This window comes from Thunnus maccoyii, chromosome 16, assembly GCF_910596095.1.
Source record: "Thunnus maccoyii chromosome 16, fThuMac1.1, whole genome shotgun sequence".
Classification (NCBI taxonomy): Eukaryota; Metazoa; Chordata; class Actinopteri; order Scombriformes; family Scombridae; genus Thunnus; species Thunnus maccoyii.
Window position 1 is genome coordinate 28,247,127 of NC_056548.1, and position 22,281 is coordinate 28,269,407.

Sequence of the window (22,281 nt, forward strand, 5' to 3'; positions counted from 1 at the left end):
ATTCTACAAACAAAAAAAGACAATACATTTGAATTTAAATGAACAATGAGTTGGGTGAGACCTGAGAATGGACAATACAATTTCCTTCCTGTTTTCGTTAATGTCTAAACATTAGTAGGCATTGTGTCTTGCAGGTACCTGTGTTCACCAGAAAAACAGTCCTCTTCGCATTTTCTTGGTAATGTCCACGGATTTGGTGGGAGAGCTCTTTTGTTAGGAGTACTGCAATAAAGGTCTTCCCTGAGCCAGTATTCAAGCAGACGATAGTATTATGTTCAAGAGCTGCTTCAAGAAGTTCTACCTGTGGAGGAAGGATCAGGTTTACAGACAGTGAGTTGATGGAGGAGGCAGACATTTTTAAATATTTAATGCCACGTTAATACCAATATATCCTGTACATGCTTATATACAATACATCCAGCAGCTAGTAAACACATCCATTTGGATGCCAGCCTCCTGACCTGATATTTCCTAGGTGTATAGATGTTATCATGGATAGCCTCCTGCTGCCATGGCAGACCAAAGAAAGGCCCCATGGGTGAAGTGGCAGGGGTGACAAGCTGCAGGCCTGCCATGCTTCAAAGAGGTGGAGGTGAGGGGGCTGGGCTCCTCCAGGTGTCCACTTTATCTCATTTCATCATCCTCTCAGAAGTTCACTGGCAGGGAAGATGAGGATACTGTGTTAATGTACAATAGACCACATATCACCATAGTCAGGTTTGAGAAGAGACAACTCAGCCATGCACAGCAGCTTGCAGTAGGTCTACCATTGGACAGAGAGTTAATGGCCTGTTTAGAGAAGAGCTTGCTCAGAGGTTGAGCACAGCTTGTCTAGAGGTTCAGAATATTTTTTAGAGGTTGAGAACAGCAATTTTAGAGACTGAGAATAAATTGTTAACAGATTGAGAGCAGCTTGTTAAGAGATTGAGAATAGCTTGTTTAGAGGTTGTTTGGACCTTGAAAACAAACGTGCTTAAAGGTTCTATATGCAGGAATCAGAAATTCCTTCTCATTAGTGACATCTGTGGCCGTTAAATGAGCTGCATCCTGGTGCTCGCGCTTGCATGTTCGCTGATCAAGACTATTGCAGGTGATGTCTTTTTCCTCACTTACACTTCTCATAATTACATATGAAATATACATTTCTTACATAGTGTTTTGCACCGTGTTTCAGCAAAGCATCTCTCACTCCCAGTCAGTCCGCCCCCCCTTCTGTATGTGCATGCGCTCACTCACACACAAACACAGAGGTTCCTGATGCGCCGCACCACCAAACTTGCACAAATATGCATTAGTCAACCACCCGAATCTGACCCGACTCACAAACTGCCAACTTTATTTTTTTACCAACCGTATTTACTAAACACTGGTAGGCTCAGTGAGCTGTGGCCGGGCAGCAACAGGCTGTGGTCAGGAAGCAACATGCTGTGGCCGGGCAGCAACGGGCTGTGGTCAGGGAGCAACACGCTGTGGCCGGGCAGCAACGGGCTGTGGTCAGGGAGCAACATGCTGTGGCCGGGCAGCAACGGGCTGTGGTCAGGGAGCAACATGCTGTGGCCGGGCAGCAACGGGCTGTGGTCAGGGAGCAACATGCTGTGGCCGGGCAGCAACAGGCTGTGGTCAGGGAACAATACGCTGTGGCCGGGCAGCAATGAGCTGTGGCCGGGCAGTAACTGGCTGTGGCTGCCCGGTGCTGCGATTTGTTGTGAAATGTGTGCTTATTACGACCTTTGGACAACCAACAGGAAAAACAAACGTTTTTGTTGTGTCGTTATGCCCCATTATGCCGGTCGTTTGTTGATGTTAGCGGGAGAGAGGCAAGGCTCTCGGGAGCGCACAAAAATGTCACTTCTTTTGGATTTTAACGGAAAATACGGCCCTGGTCCTTCACATAGAAATCAGTCTACAGGCTGTTACAGACAACCAAGAAAGTCAAGGAAGGTCTCATGTTTTATGTTACATTACTACCTGTTCACTCATTGGCAATAAAAAACGATTAATACATATAAATTGCTTCACAATTCTACATATAGAGTGTTTAAGGAAAGATGAGAATTGGCTGGAACAATGCAAAACAGAATTGATTTATTCAGAAATATACTTACAGGTAATAAGTGAGACTTTCTGAATAAGCAGACACTTAATCTGGGCTTCATGATAAAATATCTCTTAATCAACTCCTGATGCTCACCCACATTTAAGTGGGAACAGACCTGAGAAACCAAAAACACAGAGCATTGTAGCAATCATGCATTTGAGACACTGCCATAAATAATGCTTCTGATTTACTTATAAATAGGAATCAACACATTCCTAGGCAATGTGAATTGTTGTAACTATTATATTCAAAAGTAACGCTTCTCACCTCTACACAAACGGGAAGTGGCGGTGACTTTGACTGAGTCCTCCAGCTCTGTAAAAACAAAAGCACAAAGCAAAATGAGAATGCTAAAGTCTTGCTGGGTGCCAGATGCTGACAAAGGTACATGGAGCGGAGGGAAGAAGGGTCCAACACTAGTCTTAGACAAGCTTTTCAACACATTTTTGACACAGCCTAAAATCATCACCAGACCACACAACCCTGCTGTGAAATTTTTGAGCCCAACAGCTGTAAGCAATCCTAGCAGTCAGCTTTGTGAAGTAAAGACAAGTCTTTACATTAGAAGGAGCGGCTCAAGTTTGCTGATAATCAAAAACATAATGCAACCTGATGCTCATCTATGGAGCTACTTTCAAGCAGTAAATCAAATCTAACCTAATTATTCATAGGCCTGTGCCAAGAATGAAGTTCAACAGCTCTGAAGTGAGTTCTCTGACATATTCAGTGCCAAGAGGTGTTTCAAACCAGAACAGAACTGCACTTGGGATTCCAATACTGGCAGCCTCAACATTTCAAATGTACAGGTTGTCAACACTCAGGTAAGGAATTAAGAAGAGAAGTTTAAAGCTCAGTGTGGTTTAGCAGAATTGTGGACGTCAATGTGGTCTGTAATGTGATGAACTCCACCTCAGGGATCATTCTGCCTCTTTAGAGCTGCATTTTCCACACTATTACACTTCACATTTAAAGTTTGTAAAAATACATGATGATCTGCTCTAGCAATATAATTTCATTATTTGCTGATCGAGCAGTGGTAAGAAAAGGTATAGGAAGTAGTGCAACTACAAGTGAATCAGTAGGACGGAAAGGTGCAAGCAAAATAAGTTTATTATAACTTATGACTAGGGCTGGTTGATATATCAAATAATTCAAATTTTTGTTTTTGCACAATGTACAGCATAAAATATCTAAATCATAAAATCACGTTATTACAATATACACAAAAAGGCTATTTTTAGTCAAAAAGTAATGTAGATCATAGCTGCTACATCAGCGTTTTGAGCCATGATAGTCCTGTAAACTATGAGGTGATTAGTTACACTACATGCGCACTTGCCACAGTTTACTAGCTGTCTCTGGCTATCTCGTAGTGACCAACTTACTTGAATGTAACATTCAAGTGAATGGGAAGGTGTGTCCAAACTTTTGACTGGTCCTGTATGTGATACATGAGATGAACAGCTGTCGCCTACTGCACTTCACCCGCTATTTACTTTAAATAATGAAGGTGCTGACTGAGAGCTATTCAGATGATCAAATTCAAATGCTGACAATTAACGAGCTGATCATTTCTCTGGACAAGAGTGTCTACCGTGTGAAACTACAAAAAATACAATCCACTAGCGGTCGTACAGTGGTTAACTATCATTTTAGCCATTAACCCTCCTGTTGTCCTTGGGTCAATTTTGACCCGGGAGGACAACAGGTGTCATTATGTGCTGTCATCAAAAAAATTAAAATGGTTAAAATGTTAAAACAATACAACGTTGATTAACGTTATCTAATCTGCTGCTGCAGTAACTGTCAATTTAACCAGCAACAGCAATGGTCCGCTGAGGATTAAGGAGAGATAAAAGGTTTTATAAGAGCTTTGTTAGCGTCAAAGCTCAATGAATGAAGGCACTTCACAGACTGGGAACTGGATCCAAAATGGAACCGGCCTTCAGAACCCATCCCTATCTTTAACTCCGGAAAGAGTCATCTGATATTGTTGCTGCCACCAAAAGTGCTCCACGAAATACACAGCTCCTAGTGAAAAATATACTACAATCCACTCTGGACCAATGCTGCACTAACCACTGGTATGTAGCCAGTGGCGACACTGCTGGGATACATACATTTATTTTGGGATGGCAGCTTGATTGGTGAACATGTACAGCAGTGGGGGAAGCTCAACCTTGCTTCAGTGACCACACTTGTAGTATAAACAGACACTGGTGACATCAAATCACCTGCACCTTTTGTTTTCTACGTCAGCCCACATAGCAAACAGCATTGACATACGTGTCAGTACAGCTTGATGCACAGCACCGTGTCACAATACACCACAGCCCTTTTCCCCCAGCATCGACAGCATCAATATACCAGAAAAGCCCCACTTCTTAAACACTTTCTTCTTGGATCAGCACACTCAGCTACTGTACTTTGATGAAATCTTCTTGATTCTAGACCTGCTATCTATTTCAAAAAGTTCAACAGTGCTGAAACTACTAGAAAAAGACTTCAATGGAAACTAAAAAACTAAACTAAAATGGATTGTGTAGCCTCATACCATAGAGACAAAAATCCTCAATTAAAAACATTTTCAAGTGCCAAGATGGAACCGTGTCTGATGGTATGCTACTTTTTTTTTAATGGTATGATATTGGTAAATAGTGGTATTTCACTGCTGATTATGGGTATGTTGCTGCTGTTCTACTGGCATATCTGGCAATTGTCATATCATATGATGATTCTTATGCATTAGTGACTACCAACATGCAGATGCTTTGTGCCATATAAAAATGTTATGTTACTTGTGTTCCACTGACAGGTGCCACTTTTCACTGCCAGGTACCGTGTAAAACTGGTGGCTTTTTTAAAAAAAACAAAAACCCACAGTAGCTTACACCACAACTTTACACTGGAAGATAACCACTCATTATGGGAAGGTACTTTTCTGGTATCTAATCTAGTGGAATTATGGGCTGTACAGTGGGCAAGCCTTTAAATGCTAGGTATGTCAGTGGACATTATGTTAAAATGTTATTTTTATTTATTTAAAGGACAGCTTCACAAATTTATAAGTCAACAGTCATTGAAACATATTTTTCTTGCCATAATTATTCCTGTACATATTGGCCATTAAAAGATCCCTTCATAATCCTGTTCAGTCCTCCTGTATTTAAAAACAGTTCATCTGAAGCTAACATGAAGCCATGCTGGCCAAAAATGTATGAAAAAAGTGCTGTGTCTTTTCCGGGTTCGATACATACCGGACCTGTACTGGTATCAACTGTATCCAGGAAGTACTAGTAGCCATGTAATCACATTCTGAGTCCGACACTAACAAAAGCTCTCACCTTCTCCAGAATATTCTGCTTATTTTATGTTACCAAACTAACGGCCAGCGATCAAAATGGAAGCAAATAATGCTAAAAACTCACTTGAGCACTGTGTGAGACCGTTTTCAGCAGTGCATATGACAGGTGACTGACTGACACGTATTCCCCTCTTGGTTTACCGGAGCTCTATGTGCTCAATGAGACTTCAGTACATATAAACCTGTATACTAAATCCGACTGCTGCTGAGACCATTCAGTACATATAAACCAAGCCCCCAGGAACGGCACCGGGCTTTGAAGCCAATTTGACATAGTGGCCAAACCATTGAATTACAACTTCCAGGTCCAACAGGTGCCCAAGAATTTTTCTCCACACACAATCATGGGAATGGGTGGATACATTTTTTGGGCGTCACAACCCCTGCAAAATCACTATCAGAATTTGATCCATCAGCCATATCTGCATGAGGGCTCGACATTAACGGTGTCCCATCGTTCCAGGAACGGTAGACAATGTGTTCTGATTTCAATATATTACTGTGGTCTTTTTTGTTATAATCTAAGCCTTAAACACTTATCAAATACTTATCGGGCAGGTCAGGTCGTAAAAATTACATTCTGATTGATAGCAGATGGGTCACGGGTGGTGAAATAATACATCATTAATGAGGAAAACATTAATTATATTCTCTAAAATGTGAACATAGGGAGCAGAGCGGAGCTGCTGCTCAGTTCCATTTTCATCAGGCACAAATTATTGACTCACAACTAACTAACAACAGGGAATACTAAGAAAGATACAGACACTAATAACAAATACCAGTATTTCTACAATTATACAAAGAGAGACTGCTGGAGAAACTGGTGTACTCAGCATGCTACAATCTTTCCAGACCGCATGGGTTATCAGGAGCAGAAACGGACTGCAGCAGACAGCATATATAGTATAGAAATATGAAACTGTATTGCAAAGGTACAGTTCACCATGGAAGCGTTTACAATTAGGGCCTACTGAAAGCAGCATCTCTAATCTTTAAAGGAAATTGTTAAAGACAACACTCATACATCAACAAGGGCAGATTTAGTGATTTGGGGGCCACAGACAAACTCTGCCATGCTTTACAAAGTAAGGAAACAGCAGTCTGATTTTGGGACAGTTTATATTCACTTGTGGACAGTTCTGGGACGGTAGTGAAAAAAGTTAGTCTGGAGTCCTGCCTGAAGTTTATACTACCATATAGACCTATAGGAGTGTGTTTGCGCCCTTCCACTGTTTCAGCAGCTATGTATATATTTACCCATATCTGTCTTATGTTATTCATCATACCATTTAATGTCATCTCTTACATATAGTGAGAACAACAGTTGTATTACCCCCAGAGCCAACAGATGTTCTTTTGGCTATGGTTAGGCTTTCATAATTTCAAGGGCAAGGCCTACATTGACATCATCTTTTCTAATTAGCTGAACATCTTTTGGAGATAATTTCAAATCCACCATCACCCCTCTTTGCTGTTAATCAAAAGTTTGATTGTGGAGTTGTAAACAATGTAAACCATTAAGCCTAAATGTAGCACTAGTGGTAGCTACATCACTTGGAGGTTATGTAGCCTAATTGAAATTGTGCTTCTTGAAATGTTTAAGCAGGTACCAACGACCGATTACTGGTACTGGAAGACTGGTATGCACACACGCACATAGATGGTTTTAAAACTATGAGGTACCACCTCCGTCTTATTTTGGGCCAGGAATATTCCTGCCTACTGGTGGCAATGTGGCACTGTCAGAGATGTCATCATACAAAAGCTGCAGGTCTCAGTCTAAAAAGTAAAATATTATCAGTTTGTGCATATATTATCATCAAATATTATATGCACATTCAGGATCAATTATTAAGTCTGTGTAAAGGAAAATGAGAGATTTATTTTCAAACATATTATACATGTTAGAAAATAACTGCTGAAAACAAAAGACCTATGTAGAACTGTGTAGTACTGAGTTGTGGAGTTAGAGCATTAAACTGTGTTAAACTGTTTTCCTGAAACAGTGGCTCTACGACGTACAGGATTAACTAGCATGACCACCTGGGATTCACATCGGATAATCCACTGTTACTGGTGAATGGGGCCATTTTCAGTCAACGTTATGCTCAATGACTTATTTTAAACCCAACTGAAGTGTCTGCTGATGGGTGGAGCCGCCAGGGGCTTCAGCTTCAGCACCGGCTGTGCAGCTGGGAGGTCCCCAGAGGGAGAGCATTTGCTGGGCAACTGCTCCAAGGGTGACGGCCACAATGAAGCTGCTTTTCAGCAGAGAAGTGAGAAACATTAAGTGAACCAAACTCCATTCAAAAAAACAACAATTTAACATATAGTTTAACCATACGATGGTTAATGATGGATTACTTGTTAACTAATCATTTAAGTTACATTTTTAATGAAACAAATCCACATTTACCTACAAAATATGTGCCGAATTAAACAGTGGTTCCTAACATTACTTTATTCTTAAATTATCATCCATGCTACTGCCTTACACCTACAAACAAGGCCTGTTTTAAATAGTGTATTTCCATACGGGAGTTTGGAATGAGCATTGTTAACTCTGTTCAGTTGGGTCGTGCTTTCAGCGCCTTCAGCAGACACGCCCCCAGCCTTTCAGAGCAGAGAGTACTGCTTATTTTTCCACAATTTTGAAACCTAATTTTATATGTTTGGCGACTTTTTTAATCAGTCAAATTTGGCTGGGTGGTTAATTACACATTTTTCTGTGGTATGAAATTGCTTTACACAGACTTTAACATTAACAACATGAAGAAGAAATATTAAAGACTGCACAATTTCTAGGTCAGCAATCAAATGCAAATTTGCGGCATTGACCAACTTAACTCCTCTGTACAAAAGGTCAGATTTCCTTGAGTTGTATCCCTTCTATTAAAGCATGTGTTCAGATGACACTCAGGTGGATTTGATCTACTCATCAGAGGCTTGTTTAAGTAAGTCAACTTGCAGTCAGTGTTCACCTGTTATAAATATGGCTATAAAATATAAATAAATATGGCTTCTTCTAAACTTTTTCTTTGTCAACTTCTTTTATTTATATGACATAATCAATTATTTTCATTCATTGTTGAGGAAGGCTGTGTTAAGTTGTGTTAAATTGCCTTTTCTGCATTGTTTTTTATGTAAGCTTACATTTTGACAACCAAAAACCTACTTTGGCTACCAAATTCGTGCCAGTGCTTAAAAATATTAGCCTCTATCCCTGTAAATACAGTTGAAGAGAGAAATAAAGATTAATTAAAAATGCTGTATTCCTCACAATTTTTATTAGCAACATCTGCAATACGATGGGCTCATTGCTACCATCTCATGGTTTCTTATCCCAGCAGTTACAGATTCTTGGCATAACTCTTTGCCTAAATATATAATGACATTTAGTAGAGTTAACATTCATGTGAATGTAGTTGCATTCACTGTCTTTATACACATATTCACCTGTTCAGCAAACATAACACATAAAATACAAAGGAAGGAAATATTTATGCTTACTGTACATATAATCTTATATTAGGTGTTACTTTAATGTCTGACATTAATAACACAATGATAACATCCCTGCTGACAATAGTTAATGCAGATCAATGTGACGCTAGATACCCACATCAATTTAGCTAACATTGAACACATCTCATTGGCTGCTTGTTACAGAGGGGAGGTATTTCTTAAGTGTATCATATCATCATTATGTTGTAGCTTGTGGAGGCTTCTGGCAGTAAGATTAAAAGGTGGGTGCTTGGCTGTGATTGCCTGACACGAGCATGCAGCACGCTCTCATGCACACCTTGAATGACCAGCACACAGAAACTGAACAACTTTATTTCAACTTCTGTAGCATGAACAGATGCTGAGCTCTCCGCAGCCTCAGACGTAAACAAACCGACATGCTAACTGCCCTAGATGTAGTTCTCTATGCAGATAGCCATAATTCTGCTACAGGCAGCTAGGTCATGTGTTTACTTTCATTCAAACTCACAAACTTTTGAGGTGATTCATGTAAAAAATGTGTTTATCTCTAAAGCAGTAGGAGGCTGAAGGGAGATTACCCTGATAACCCTCATTATATGAGAGGCCTTTTCTGCCCGAATCTCAGTTCATGGAGCTACCTGGCTAGCTAGCAAGCTGTACCCAGCATGCCATTTGGCAGCGTCAAATTAAAACCAGTATATCGGATGAATCGTTAAACCGCCCAGCACTACTCCAGATCAACTTTTAAATACATTTTTGTATTTATTTACATTTTTGTACTGTGTGGACACACTGTGGATTTTGGCCTCCATCATTTACATTGAAAGCACATTTGAAGGATCTTTTAATATCCAGTATGAACAGGAGGAACGATTACAGTGAGGAAAAGCTCTTTCACTGTTCATATGGACAACTGACTGTTGTTTGAAGATACACTCGAAAATTGTGAACCCATCCTTTAATGTAAGAAATTGAATATGTTGGTGGAACAGCATGTGCTGTGGGTTAAGCATAGCTAACATAGCAAATGTCATGCCAATGTAGCAAATGTCAGTAATATGCCTGTGAGACATGATATATAGCAGCAGAAGATGAGTGACATACTGCTTATTAGTGACATTCAACAGCAAAAAAATCACTCAGAATCAACATATGCTTCTAAAAGTGTTATATCATCAGTCACCATCAACCTTTGCATCACTTCAAAAACCCCTGACAAGATGTGAACGTTTGTTCTTTGACTTAAAATTTGCATATTCACAGTATTTTGTTCCTACGATGATTCATTAAACAGATTTGCATATGCTGATCATTTGGCCTATGTGTGAAATTCATTATAATGTCTTGAGCAGCTTTCATAACGAGATGCACTTTGTATGTTGAGACATTTGGAGTTTAACACTACATGTACAGTAACTGTTAATGTGACTGTTGTGTGCACAGTCTTCAGACATGTATGGAGAGCTGCGTGTCTGAGCAACTTCAATGTTTTTCAATTTTCAAACATGATAACAGAATGTTAAATATTTACAATGAAGAAGTATTGGTCTGAAAACCTTGATCCCAAAGTCAGCCTTAAATGACTAAATGTGTCACAGCTGTGTGCTCATATTGACACACTGACACATCTGATGTTGTCCCACAGTCTTAGACAACAGTTGCTGCCAGCAAGTCAGGAAAGTGTCTCTGGCAGCTGTGCTAAGCAAGTCACACATGCAGAACACAATGTTCAGTACAACATTAGCCAGAATCATTCATTTGCACTGCATTATATCCAGAAGCTGAAACTGTATGACCTCGGGTCAATATGACATTAATTTCTACGATTTTCTGCACCCTGCAGTACTAAACCAGGTATTAACACACGTCCATCTTTGTGGTATCACCATATTATATTAGCAGCTTCCGCTCTCAAAATGTAAGTTTGAATTAATATATGGCAAATTAAAACCTTCAGCTGAGAAGCTGGACACCTGACCATTAGCGTTAAAGTTACTAGCAGAGACCATGCTGACTAACGTTAGTTAGCTAACGTTAGTTAGCAACCAAGCAGCTACATGTCTGCCAAGCGTTTGCTAACATTGGCTAGCCACGTTAATACGCAGTATCATAAAGCAATTTGATTAAAAATTTGGGAATGCAAGCTTTTAGTTATCTTCATTCACAAGATAAAGAGAGCAATTCAACGTCCTTGGCCTTACAGCTGATGAAAAAGTACCGTGCCGTTAGCTAACATTAACAAACAGTTGGCTGCTAACGCTAACATATAACAAATACGCCTATGTACGTTTCGTTAGCTTAACATTAGCTGGTACCATGTTGGAGAGAAAAATTCGTTACAAATGAATTAAGTTAAACAATCTCTCTGATAATCTATTACCATCTTACACAACGTTACCAACTGAGCAAACACTCGCATAACTGCAATGGAAACCCTGTTGCAGCCCTCATCAGGGTAACTTCACTTAGCACTTGAATATGAAATCAGACGCATCGCGCTTGTCTGGAGTCAGTTATTGACCGTCTCAATAGCCATAGACACCATCTGCCTGTGTGATTTATGGAGCTAAAGTGAAACATGGCTTCACCCAAAATGTCCAGCGTGTAATGCAACACAACGTGTGAGCAGTGACTGCAGCGACCATGCACCATGTCACACAGACACCAGCTAATAGCTAGCAAGGCCAACACATCCAAAAACAAGTATTCCAGCAAGACGAATCGCAGAATGCAGTAAATAATCTCACCTGATGTGTGTTATTCAATTGATCGTCTCGGCTAAAAAGACTTGAAATAATTCGTTTGATATCCTCACTGCCATTCACTCTTGCTGTCCCGATTTGGTGGCTACTCGTCCACGGTGGGACCACTTCCTTTCACCTGGGCCTCTGCTACGCCAAAACATTAACGTAAAATGCGTAACTTTCGGGTCGTACTCTGGTACGCTAGTCTAGGAAAGTGAACGAGAATCGCTGTCCTCCGTAATGTGCTAGAAGTGTGGAGGTCTCAGTGCGTCTGTCACTGGCCTCTGAGGGAAGAAAGACGCTAAGCGTCACTGACTTCGTGTTTTTTTTGGAGCAGCAAAGCAAAATTAGCAGCTGTGCTTGCTTAACTTGACAGTACGCAGTTTTTTTATTTATATTTTTCAAAAATATAAAATCATTTCAAGCGCAGGAACAAAGATTTAAATAACAATTAGATATTATATCAGTATTCAGTATATCGTGTATTTATTTGTTTTTCATTGTATTTTATTGTTCTCTCATGAGCTGTGTCCTTAATAAAGTCTGATTGAAATTGAATATAATAATGAGAAACAGTCTAGAGAGGGAGGGAACAGATTGATAATTATGGAAGGTGAATAAATAAAACAAAAATAAAAAATAAGAAAATGACATTCAAAAGATATACCCATTATATACAGTACATTGCAATACTTCAGCTGGATACACGATTTGTGCACTGTGCAAATGACTGCATGCACAGAAGTAATGAGTCTCGTTAATCATACAGAAGTTGGGATATCTATAGTGTATATAGTATATATATACATATATAATATGAATATAATTATAGTTGCAGTTATGTAGGTAAATATAAAATAAATGAATAAATAAATATACAGCAGTGTTATATATTATGTATACATGCAGCATATACTATAAAGTCAGTGGTTCCCTACCTGGAGCAGTTGTAAGAGTACTTGCACTCTGTCTGTACTTTGGTGGAATCAGTCTGTGACTGAATGAACTGTCCATGTGCAACAGTTCACCACAGAGTGGGTGAGAGGGGTTATCTATGGCACTGATTTTGTCCCTCATCCTCTCTGCCACTGCCTCCAGACTGTCTAGCTCCATCTCGACCCCAGATGTGACCCTCCTGACCGGCTTGTTTAGTCTGCTTGATGACAGAGCATTGGCTGCCACAGACTGATAGCTGGTTGCATTTTTAATAAGCATTCCTAAATTATCCTTATCAATGACATGAGACATGTAACTACTGGAGGCAGGGCACAATTGAATGAGATTGTGAGAGCTGAAAAGCAAATACTGCAGATGCATGAGATTAGATGCATCTAATGCTGTGTGTCCCTATAAAGTGGTAATTATCAACAAATACATTGTTTGATGAACAGTAGAACACACGACACTGTGAAATTCTGTGAGGGAGGGGCATATAATTATCAGCAAGTTTTTATTAAAATGATATAATAAATATCCAATACATTTTCTTAATCCAGCATGCCTCAGATAAACAACAAAAGTGTAGCAGTATAGGAACATTTCTCTGCCTTTGAGTGCAGTTTAGTAATCCAGAAGCTGTTGACTGTGCTGTGTGATGTCCTCCAGATGGCGGCGTTACTTCACATACAAGGTTTGACATTTCCTGAAGGAGAGTTACTGTTCAGTTAATGCCATAAATACAATGTGCACAACAACTCATATTAAACTTACTCAAGCAGTCACCGCACCTCTCCTCTCCTACATAGACCTGCAGAAAAGAAGGAACTATGACATAATCTGCAGGTTTCAGCCAACCCATAGACATATGTATATTATATACGCTTTCGCCACTTCAGCCTGTTGCTGCGATATGCAAACGCGTCTGCCATGTTGGACAGAGCAAGACTGTCTGTACACAAATACAAGTAAACAGGGGAGCTGCAGTTTTTCTGGATAAAAAGCACTATAATGTTTGCATTTCTCATCCAATTTCGATGAGTTGTTCTTATATTCAAAGGTTTATGATCTACGTGGAGTACAAAAAAAAGTTTTGTCCCTAGTTACTTAGAATCTGGATATTTAGGCTATAATTGCTGCTAGATGCTCAAGAGAGGAGTGTGTATCAACATTAGGCTTACAGTACATGAACTGAATTATTTTCCTCTGTTAATACTTGAGGAGACGTCCCTATATAATATAATTTAATGTGTATGAAATGTGCAGAAAGTTTTTTGACATTGTGGAAATGGCTTTTTCTGTCTACGTCCCCAAAATTTTAGCTTTTCTTGTGCTCCAGGTCAGAATACAACTCATTCACTTTGAAATACTGGGAAAAAAATTGAAATAGTGCATCTTTAAGTACTAATAATGAGAAAAATGGAACAAAACTGGTAAATACAAATCAGATAGTGAGAGACTGGCAGCCAGTCTACTTTTTATAATTTCATAGCAGTGAAAGCAAACAGATATATAAAAAGACAATCATAAGATCAAATAAAATATGCCCTTATTGATCCCTGGAGGGGAAATTCAAGTGTTACAGCAGTATAACATATATACATGATATGGTAAAAAAAATAAATAAATAAAAATAAATAAATAAATATGTATATATATATAGATATACATACACACACACACACACACACACACACACACACATATATATATATATATATATATATATATATATATATATATATATATATATATACTAAAACCCTTGGAACAGAACTGTTTTGCACAGCTTTTTTCATGAGTTGCCACTTTGTAATTTGGAATTTGTGGAAGACAGACACAACTAATGACAAGAGCAAATAATGATGGTTGTCAGTTCCAAACTGTGTTTTCTGAATGTGCTCCCTGAGAAAAAACACATCCTCTGAACCAGTCTCAGCCCAGACAGATTGATCAAGGACACTGACGGCTTTCCTGATGATGTCTGGTGAATAAACTGCTCAGCTGATCTGACCACCTCCAGAAGAAATCATCAGCCCTTCTTTGTTTTTCAGTGTAAGCGAGTGGTAGCTCTCTGGTCAAATGATGCAGGCACAGCATCTGTCACCAAGCCTGCAGGGCACACATCACAGGACAGCTTCCTCAAAATCTGTCAAATGACAAACCCTGATATGTACCCAAGGGCATTGTCCACAAGGCCACCAAAGCGGGTTGGTAGGTAGCTATGGTCACACACAATTGCAGAGATGTTAACAAAAAGGGGATGGAAGCTATTCCGTTTCTTCTGCTGCTACAGCAGAGGATATCTCAACAGCAGATAAGGACACAGTCTCATCCTGTGCAGCCACGTTGCTTGGAGAGACATTGCACTGAACCATGAGACAGCAGAAAAATGGCCTGGAACTGGCCTGCAATTGTTATTCCAGTCCCCAAAAAACAAACACACACACACACACACACAGATGCACTCAACGCTTAATACAGATATTTGCTCTTTTCAGATGACAAAGACTTTTTTGAAAAGTCAATTTGAACACTTCTGAAATCTCTACCTGATACCCTGATTGAATTGAAGAGGAGCTCCAAGTTTAACTCCTGGCTAAATCAATAAGTGCAGATATATCGCTGAAATTGTAGCCGTTCAGTATCATCAACATCAGGGTGTCAGTATTGACGATGAACCCCATGACAAGAAAATGTTTTTTCAATAAGATCATGGCAAACCAAGATACCTTAAGAGAGCACCAAGTAATTTTGTTCATTAAAAGTTGTAAATGGACCACAAATATCTATGAGATGTGACACAACAACACAAGGTGGCTAAGGCGGTGAACAGTAATAGAACTTTTGCTCCACTGACTTGCAGTGCAGTTGCAGCTGGAACCCAAGAACATAATATACAAAATGAAGATCATGCTATATTGAAGAAAACTTGAAACTAGTGATTGAGACCATAAATTCATTAGGAAAATGTTTACTGAGGTAATAAATCAAGTGAGAAGTAGGGTCATTTTCTCACAAACTTCCATACAATTGGACTTCTTTATGGAGTCAGTGGAGTCGCCCCCTGCTGGCAATTAGAGAGAATGCAGGTTTAAGTCACTTCCACTCTGACGCTTGTTCACAATGCAACTACCCCGATTAAAAAAGTGTGCACCGCATACAATTTGGGATGAACTCGATGAATCGTTTCTAATATATTTGCATCGGCAAAATCCACTTATTATTAATATTATTAATTATTAGTAGAGGCCCTATGCCTTTATTATTTAGAAATGTGACCAATAATTTGATATTTAGATTGATTCTCCCTCTCTGAACTGTTTCTCAAGTGTGCTAGTAAGCCACAGCTAAATAGCGCTGCCAAATCATTCCGAGTGAAACTCTAGAATTATTGTTCCACATGTCAGAGTAAGTTGATTATTAAACTATTTTGACAGTAATATTTTGGTTCACAGAGCATATGAGTGCAAACTGGAGACAGTGAACATTACACTACAGAGGACTTGTGAAAAGGCCTGTTTGTGAAAGGTCCGAGTGTTTTTTTAGAGGTCAAAAAGAAACAGCATAAATGAGATGCTTACTGAGTTGCAGTACTGGAATATGTAAAGTAAAAATGACACTTTTTTAGTTAATTTATGATTTCCTGTACGCTTAAGAAATAAAATCAAACTCTCTACCATAAGGAATTATAGAGTATCATTCCTTTGCATGGCGTCATATTGCAGTGAGTTGCATTGTGTTGAATCAAATTGTGTCGAATGACAAGGCATTGCAATAGGGATGAATTGTATCGTATCGCAGTGATAGTTGCTTCATATGTATCTTTAATGTATCACACGGCTGGTAATGCATCGAGATGCATATTGCATCGGCCTCAGTGATGGAGATGCACATTCCCCAGAGCCAACGGTGCAGCAGAGAGGCTGCTCTCCACTACTAGAGACATGACGTTCATAACACAGCGGAGCCCTCCACCTCCCCTTCATGTTGTTATTCTCATACAGGCAGGAGACTGTAAAATGCTTTCAAATGAATTAATTCATTAATAAATGCAGTTAACTTTTGGCTGCGGACCATTTATCTTATCTACCAGTTATGTTTATATATTCAAACAGTGGCGATAATAAAAATTGATCAGCAATCAATATGGGAATCGATAAAGAATCAGACCAATAAGCAGAATCGATGAGGGCATTGGTATCAACAAAAAATTATCAATTCCCATCCCTACTTATGACATTGTGAGATTGTTTATTGTTTATTAGTTGTGATGTCACTAATCCTGACCGTATGTACATGTCTTATGTTGAGAGTTAATATGTTAATATAAAGTCAATAAGGCTAACATGTTAGACAGCTGTAGCTCAGATGCACTCAGCAGACACTGAGTCTGCTGATGTAAGTCCAATATTCACTCTCCTTTTAACACTGTTTTGGTCTCCACTAATGGCTGAGATAAATATCTGGCACTTTAGCTGCTAAATGCTCCACTATGTTCACCAGCTAGTCAACAGCTAACTGTGTTTGCTGTATGGTGCTGAGAAGGTAGTGTATTGTGAGTTTTTAAAGTGTTTTCATTGAAAACAGCTGTCTGCTGCTGCTGGAAATGACTAAACTTTTTTTGGGGGGGTTGAAAAACAAAAACAACTGAAAGAGGCTAAAAAGCTCTGAGGGGAACTGCAACGTCAAGCGATAATTCTCTGTGGGTTCATCATTATGAGTCACCTCCTTCATATCATAATTTGCTGTTTGTTCTTTAATGCAGCTTTAAATAAAAATAACCTGAATAACCCATTTTAAGTCTTATATTTAAACAACTTTAAACTATTCCCAGACATCTATAATATCTACCAACACCATGAAAAGCTAAAGCAAAACACACACAACAAGGGACAAAGAGTTTAAAAGATGTCATTTATTGCACTTGTCTGGTGCTGTTGAAACAACTGGAATGATTGTATACTTGAGGCTTCCATACAAAAGCTAATATGCTTTTACTAGGTCAGAGTCTTGGTGGAGGTGGTTGGCGGTGGGGGGTGGCTGGTATAGTCCTGTAGCCATGGTCACTTGAGACACAAACACACACACACACACACACACACACACACAGTCTTACTATATCCTTGTAAAGACCAAGTCAAGTCAATTTTATTTGTATAGCCCAATATCACAAATCCCAAATTTGCATCAGGGGGCTTTACAGTCTGTACAGCAATACAACAGCCTCAGTCATTAAACCCTTGATTCAAATAAGGAAAAACTCCCCCCAAAAAAACCCTTAATGGGGAAAAAAATGGAAGAGCAACAGAGGAGAGATCCTTCTCCCAGGATGGACAGATGTGCAATAAACTTCCTTCCCTCTCTCTTTAACTTGTGTCCCAGATTCTGAAGGACTGCTAAAGTATTTTGGGACTCTGGCCAAAAGGTGACCTTACCCAGTGTATCTTGGGAAAATTAGGACTAAAATCATCTGTCCACGATAACACTTAAGCATACAGCATGTTAAGTAGTCAACATTATATGAAGATAGACATTTTTGTAATTGAAAGGTTCATCTGGTACATACAATCGTTTTCCAGCCCCTTAAACAAGCTTGGAAAGTTAAGACACGCTATGAACATGAACTCACTTTTGATTCACATTTAGGATAATGCTAAAGGCCACGAATTACTTAACTTGAACCTCACTTGAAAAGAAGCATTGGAGAGAGCTTTCTACTAGAGACACTAGGATGACCAATGAAACAAAGGCCTGTAGTACCCATTTAACTTCACTCACATCTAAACTCAGTTCTAAAAGCTTAAAGTCCTTTTACAAATCTAACTTTCACCCTAACCTAACCCCATCTAATCCTTATTCTAATCTTAAATGTGAGGAAGTTCAACTCTAAACTTAAAGTTAAATCTAACCCAAACCAATTTTTTTCTAAATCTTCAACCTATAAGAATGTTTAACTTAATTTAATGCCTATCCTGATGTACAGTATGCTAATTCTAAAAACTCTAGTGTAGACTATTTTTCTAGTTTGTGTACTTGGATCACAGAATGATTATGATTATTATGATGATTATTCTGTATTGATCTGATTGATCCATGTTCGTTTTCTCATGACAGAGAAAATTATTTTATGAGCTAAATTTTGTTTTGTCATCAGTCAAATAATTTCATGTTAATTTCAACATTACTGAAATTATGAAATTCTGAGATTCAAATTCACAAATTTCAATAGATGTGAGTAGGTAACAGTGACTGCAGCTGCAACCAAAGACAAAGTCACTGAAATACCCCTTCAGTACTAAATTTAAAGTATTTGGGATTGACAGGGTACTTGTGCTAGTCAACATTTACACTATAATTATACCTTTGATTTGACATAAAGAAATCCCTGCAGAAACTACTTCATGTTTGCTAAGTATACATATTAAAAGGCAGGAGAGGGGTACGCAAATCCAAATGAACTCAAGCAATAGGAACAAAAACAAACCATTGATAATTTTTGATTCACTCTAAAATCATGGAAGCAAAAAAGTATGCATTTTATTATTTTTGCCTTAATTATAGATCCCACAAATATTTATCTAATGATCACGAGAAGAAAGTTGGCACCATGAAAAGATAATAAAATAATTATTCCACAATCCAAAGAAAACAAAACATAATAACTTCCATGGCCTCATTGACCTTCCATACAACCCTAAACTCAAATCCTATCCCTAAACTAACCATTGATTGAAGGGAGGATTGAGCAAAACGTCTTGTGTAAAACTTAGCTGTGTCCCAGTTCTATACCACACACTCATTCTTAACCAAGTTTGGAATCTGTGACAAAATTAGGTGGTCAAATATGTCAATATGCAAACTAAATCTGCTTGATTTTTGAGTGTGGAAACACTATTGTGCCAAAACGCAATGCACAAATGGAGCAGCGCTGGATCAGCAAGCAGACAAAGCAGACAACTGCCTTGGGACCAGGAGCCATTTTTAATGCGAGTCAGCTGATTTTTGGTAATTTAATTAACTGCCATTTCTTTGAGAATGTTCTTGTCTGTGCTGGCTTAAATTTAAGCATGAAAGCTCTGGAAAAAGTTTGGAAGTGGACTTTTCGTTGAGACCATTTTGTCAACTGTTTCAAACATCAGGAATGCTTAAGTATTAAATCTTCAAGATTAAAGTTGCTTCCTCTTTGGAAGATTTAATTGGCAGTGGCTTTTTCCAAACAGTTTGATTTATATCTGTCGATGCACTCATTGCATCATTTCCCATTAGTACAAAACAGAACAATACATTCAGTTCTTGTATTGTATAACTGCACAGACAGTATACTATGGCAATTATCCTATAATCTGTACTGTGTGCAGTTAGTAAATAGCATGGAATGGGGACACAGCTCTAGTCTTCACAAGGATAAAAGTACAAAAACACATCCACACACACACTTGAGCTCTGTTTATGATGCACTGTGCTGTAGGGCGACCCAGTTTGTACTGAATTGGAATGAATGGCTTTTTTGCTGCCCTTCAGTGTATGAAGGAGCTTTATTTATACTCTATAGTAAACAGAGACTTCACGCACTGGACGGGCTGTTGTGTGAACAACATTTGTGCTTGGTGGATGGAGGACTGAGGAAGATGATGTTCAAATAAATGAAATATATTCACTTTGTCATAGTGTTTCACTACAGACATTGTTCAAAAATAACATAGAAAGATATTACAATGTAAAGCATTCTCTTCCCATTGACAGGCTTGGACGAGCGTAGCTGAATCACATAAAACATTTCTTTATCATAAAACTTTTTAGAAATCCATTCATACATCTTATGAGCCATAAAATATTACAAATACATATTCTGCCCCAACTATTATACAATATAGAGCGGATGTGATGGTTTAGTACAAGAATTATTCTAGATGTCCTATGTGTTAAAAACAATATTTTCATTGTTGGGCTTGTGGTGAGTTGTGCACTCTCTGTATCAACACTTCCAACACTTTCTTTGGCAGTTTGTGGACTCTTTTAAAAGTGCAACAGAAATCCAAAATCACCCTTCATTCAGACTGATTCGCTCTCTTTACAATAGTACAAGTACAAGCCTGGCTTTATCATTTATATTCTTGTTTTCACTTTCCTGCTTCAGCCCGAAGCAGTTTCACTTTAAAACATCTTCATCTGGGTTAAAATGGCTTTTCAGATAGGCAACTGTGCATCCATACATCCATAGTATATATCTCTATCTACAAATCAGTGTGTGCTGTACAGTCGTTACACCTCTGTCTGCTTTGCACAGCAATAAACCACAAACAACAGGAGCAGATCTGCAACGGAGTATTAGAGTCACAGTTAGGAGATATCAAGAAGAAAATAGTAATATGTTGTGAAAAATGTGGCAAAGTTATGAGAATGAACTTGTCATTTTTGGAGAAAATGTTACACAAATAAAGATAATTTTAGGAGGAAAGTCATAATATTGAGCTGAGTTAAGTCTCAGCCTTACAAGGAAAAAGTCTTAATAATATGATGTAAAGATAAAGAGAATACATCCTCAATTTTACTTTCATTTAAAATTACAACTTAATTTGTAATAGTATGAATTTTCCTTCCTTTATTCTTTCAATAGAATTATGACTTAACTCTTGAAATATTATGATTTATCCATGTGAAATAATAACTTTATTCTTAAGATATTATTATTATTATTATTATTATTATTATTATTATTGTACTATCTTTTTGTGAAATCATGATTTCGTTGAATTGCAACTTCATTCTTGAAATATTCCGATTTTTCCACAGAATTATAATTACATTTTTACATTTGTTTTTTTCTCAAAACATTATCACTTTATTTACTTTCTTTGTAAAATTACAACTTAATTTGACTTTTTATGACTTCCCCTTTTCTCATGATTATTACTTTATTTTCATAACATCACAATTTTTTCACACTTTCAAAATATTACAACTTATACTACTATGACTTTTTCCTCATAAAGTTATGACTTTTTTCTTTTGACATTACTTTTTTCCCGTAAAATTACAATTTCATTCTCATAATATTATGAGTTTTGTGTAGAAACAATTACTTTATTTTCACATCACTATGATTTTATTTATCCCCAGCAGTGGCGCTATTACTTTGTCATACAGATCACTTCAAGCCACATCGAAAGCAAAAAAGCAAAAAACTAAAAAAAGCTGAAATATAAGTAGTCTGAAATATACATCTTTTAAACGCCTTCACTTGAGCTGGAATAAGTGTACTGAAGAAGAAAGAGAAGTGGCAGTTGAGCTGTACGTGTGTTTTTGTTTGTTTATACATTTTAGTGATGGTGCATAAAGGTGTATATGTTTGTAACTGATAAAATCCTCTCTTTTTCCATGTGACTATGTTTACGTGTGTACGTATCAGTGTGTGTATGTGTGTATGTGTACCTGTATGTCTGTATATCAGTGTGTGTGTGTCAGTGTGTGTTCAGTGGTTGAGGTTAAGCAGCAGGCTGGGCAGTGACTTCAGATCCATCTGTGGCAGTAGCCAGAAACAATAGAGCAGCAGCCACAGCAGCAGCAGCAGATATGGCTCCCAGCTGTCACTCCACCTACACACACACACACACACACACACACACACACACACACACACACACACA

General features: G+C 38.3%; 2 protein-coding genes across 4 annotated transcripts in view; both read right to left on the bottom strand.

The window, feature by feature from the left end:
• The window catches only part of dicer1 (dicer 1, ribonuclease type III), a 33,206-nt gene extending 21,228 nt beyond the window's left edge, over positions 1-11,978 (bottom strand). The window contains exons 1-5 of one of the 2 annotated variants that reach the window (XM_042389150.1): positions 11,699-11,978; positions 2,366-2,413; positions 2,106-2,213; positions 462-656; positions 139-301 (exon numbers count right to left, since the gene is read on the bottom strand). In XM_042389150.1, the coding sequence (XP_042245084.1) occupies positions 139-301; positions 462-575 (277 nt within the window). In that variant the 5' untranslated portion in view covers positions 576-656; positions 2,106-2,213; positions 2,366-2,413; positions 11,699-11,978. The remainder of the gene's footprint in view (positions 1-138; positions 302-461; positions 657-2,105; positions 2,214-2,365; positions 2,414-11,698) is intronic. The other variant, XM_042389151.1, reaches the window with a different exon arrangement.
• Positions 11,979-17,529: 5,551 nt separating this feature from the next.
• Positions 17,530-22,281, bottom strand: part of clmna (calmin a) — a 50,136-nt gene continuing 45,384 nt past the window's right edge. For both annotated transcript variants that reach the window (XM_042388496.1, XM_042388495.1), the window contains one exon: positions 17,530-22,230. In XM_042388496.1, the coding sequence (XP_042244430.1) occupies positions 22,107-22,230 (124 nt within the window). In that variant the 3' untranslated portion in view covers positions 17,530-22,106. The remainder of the gene's footprint in view (positions 22,231-22,281) is intronic.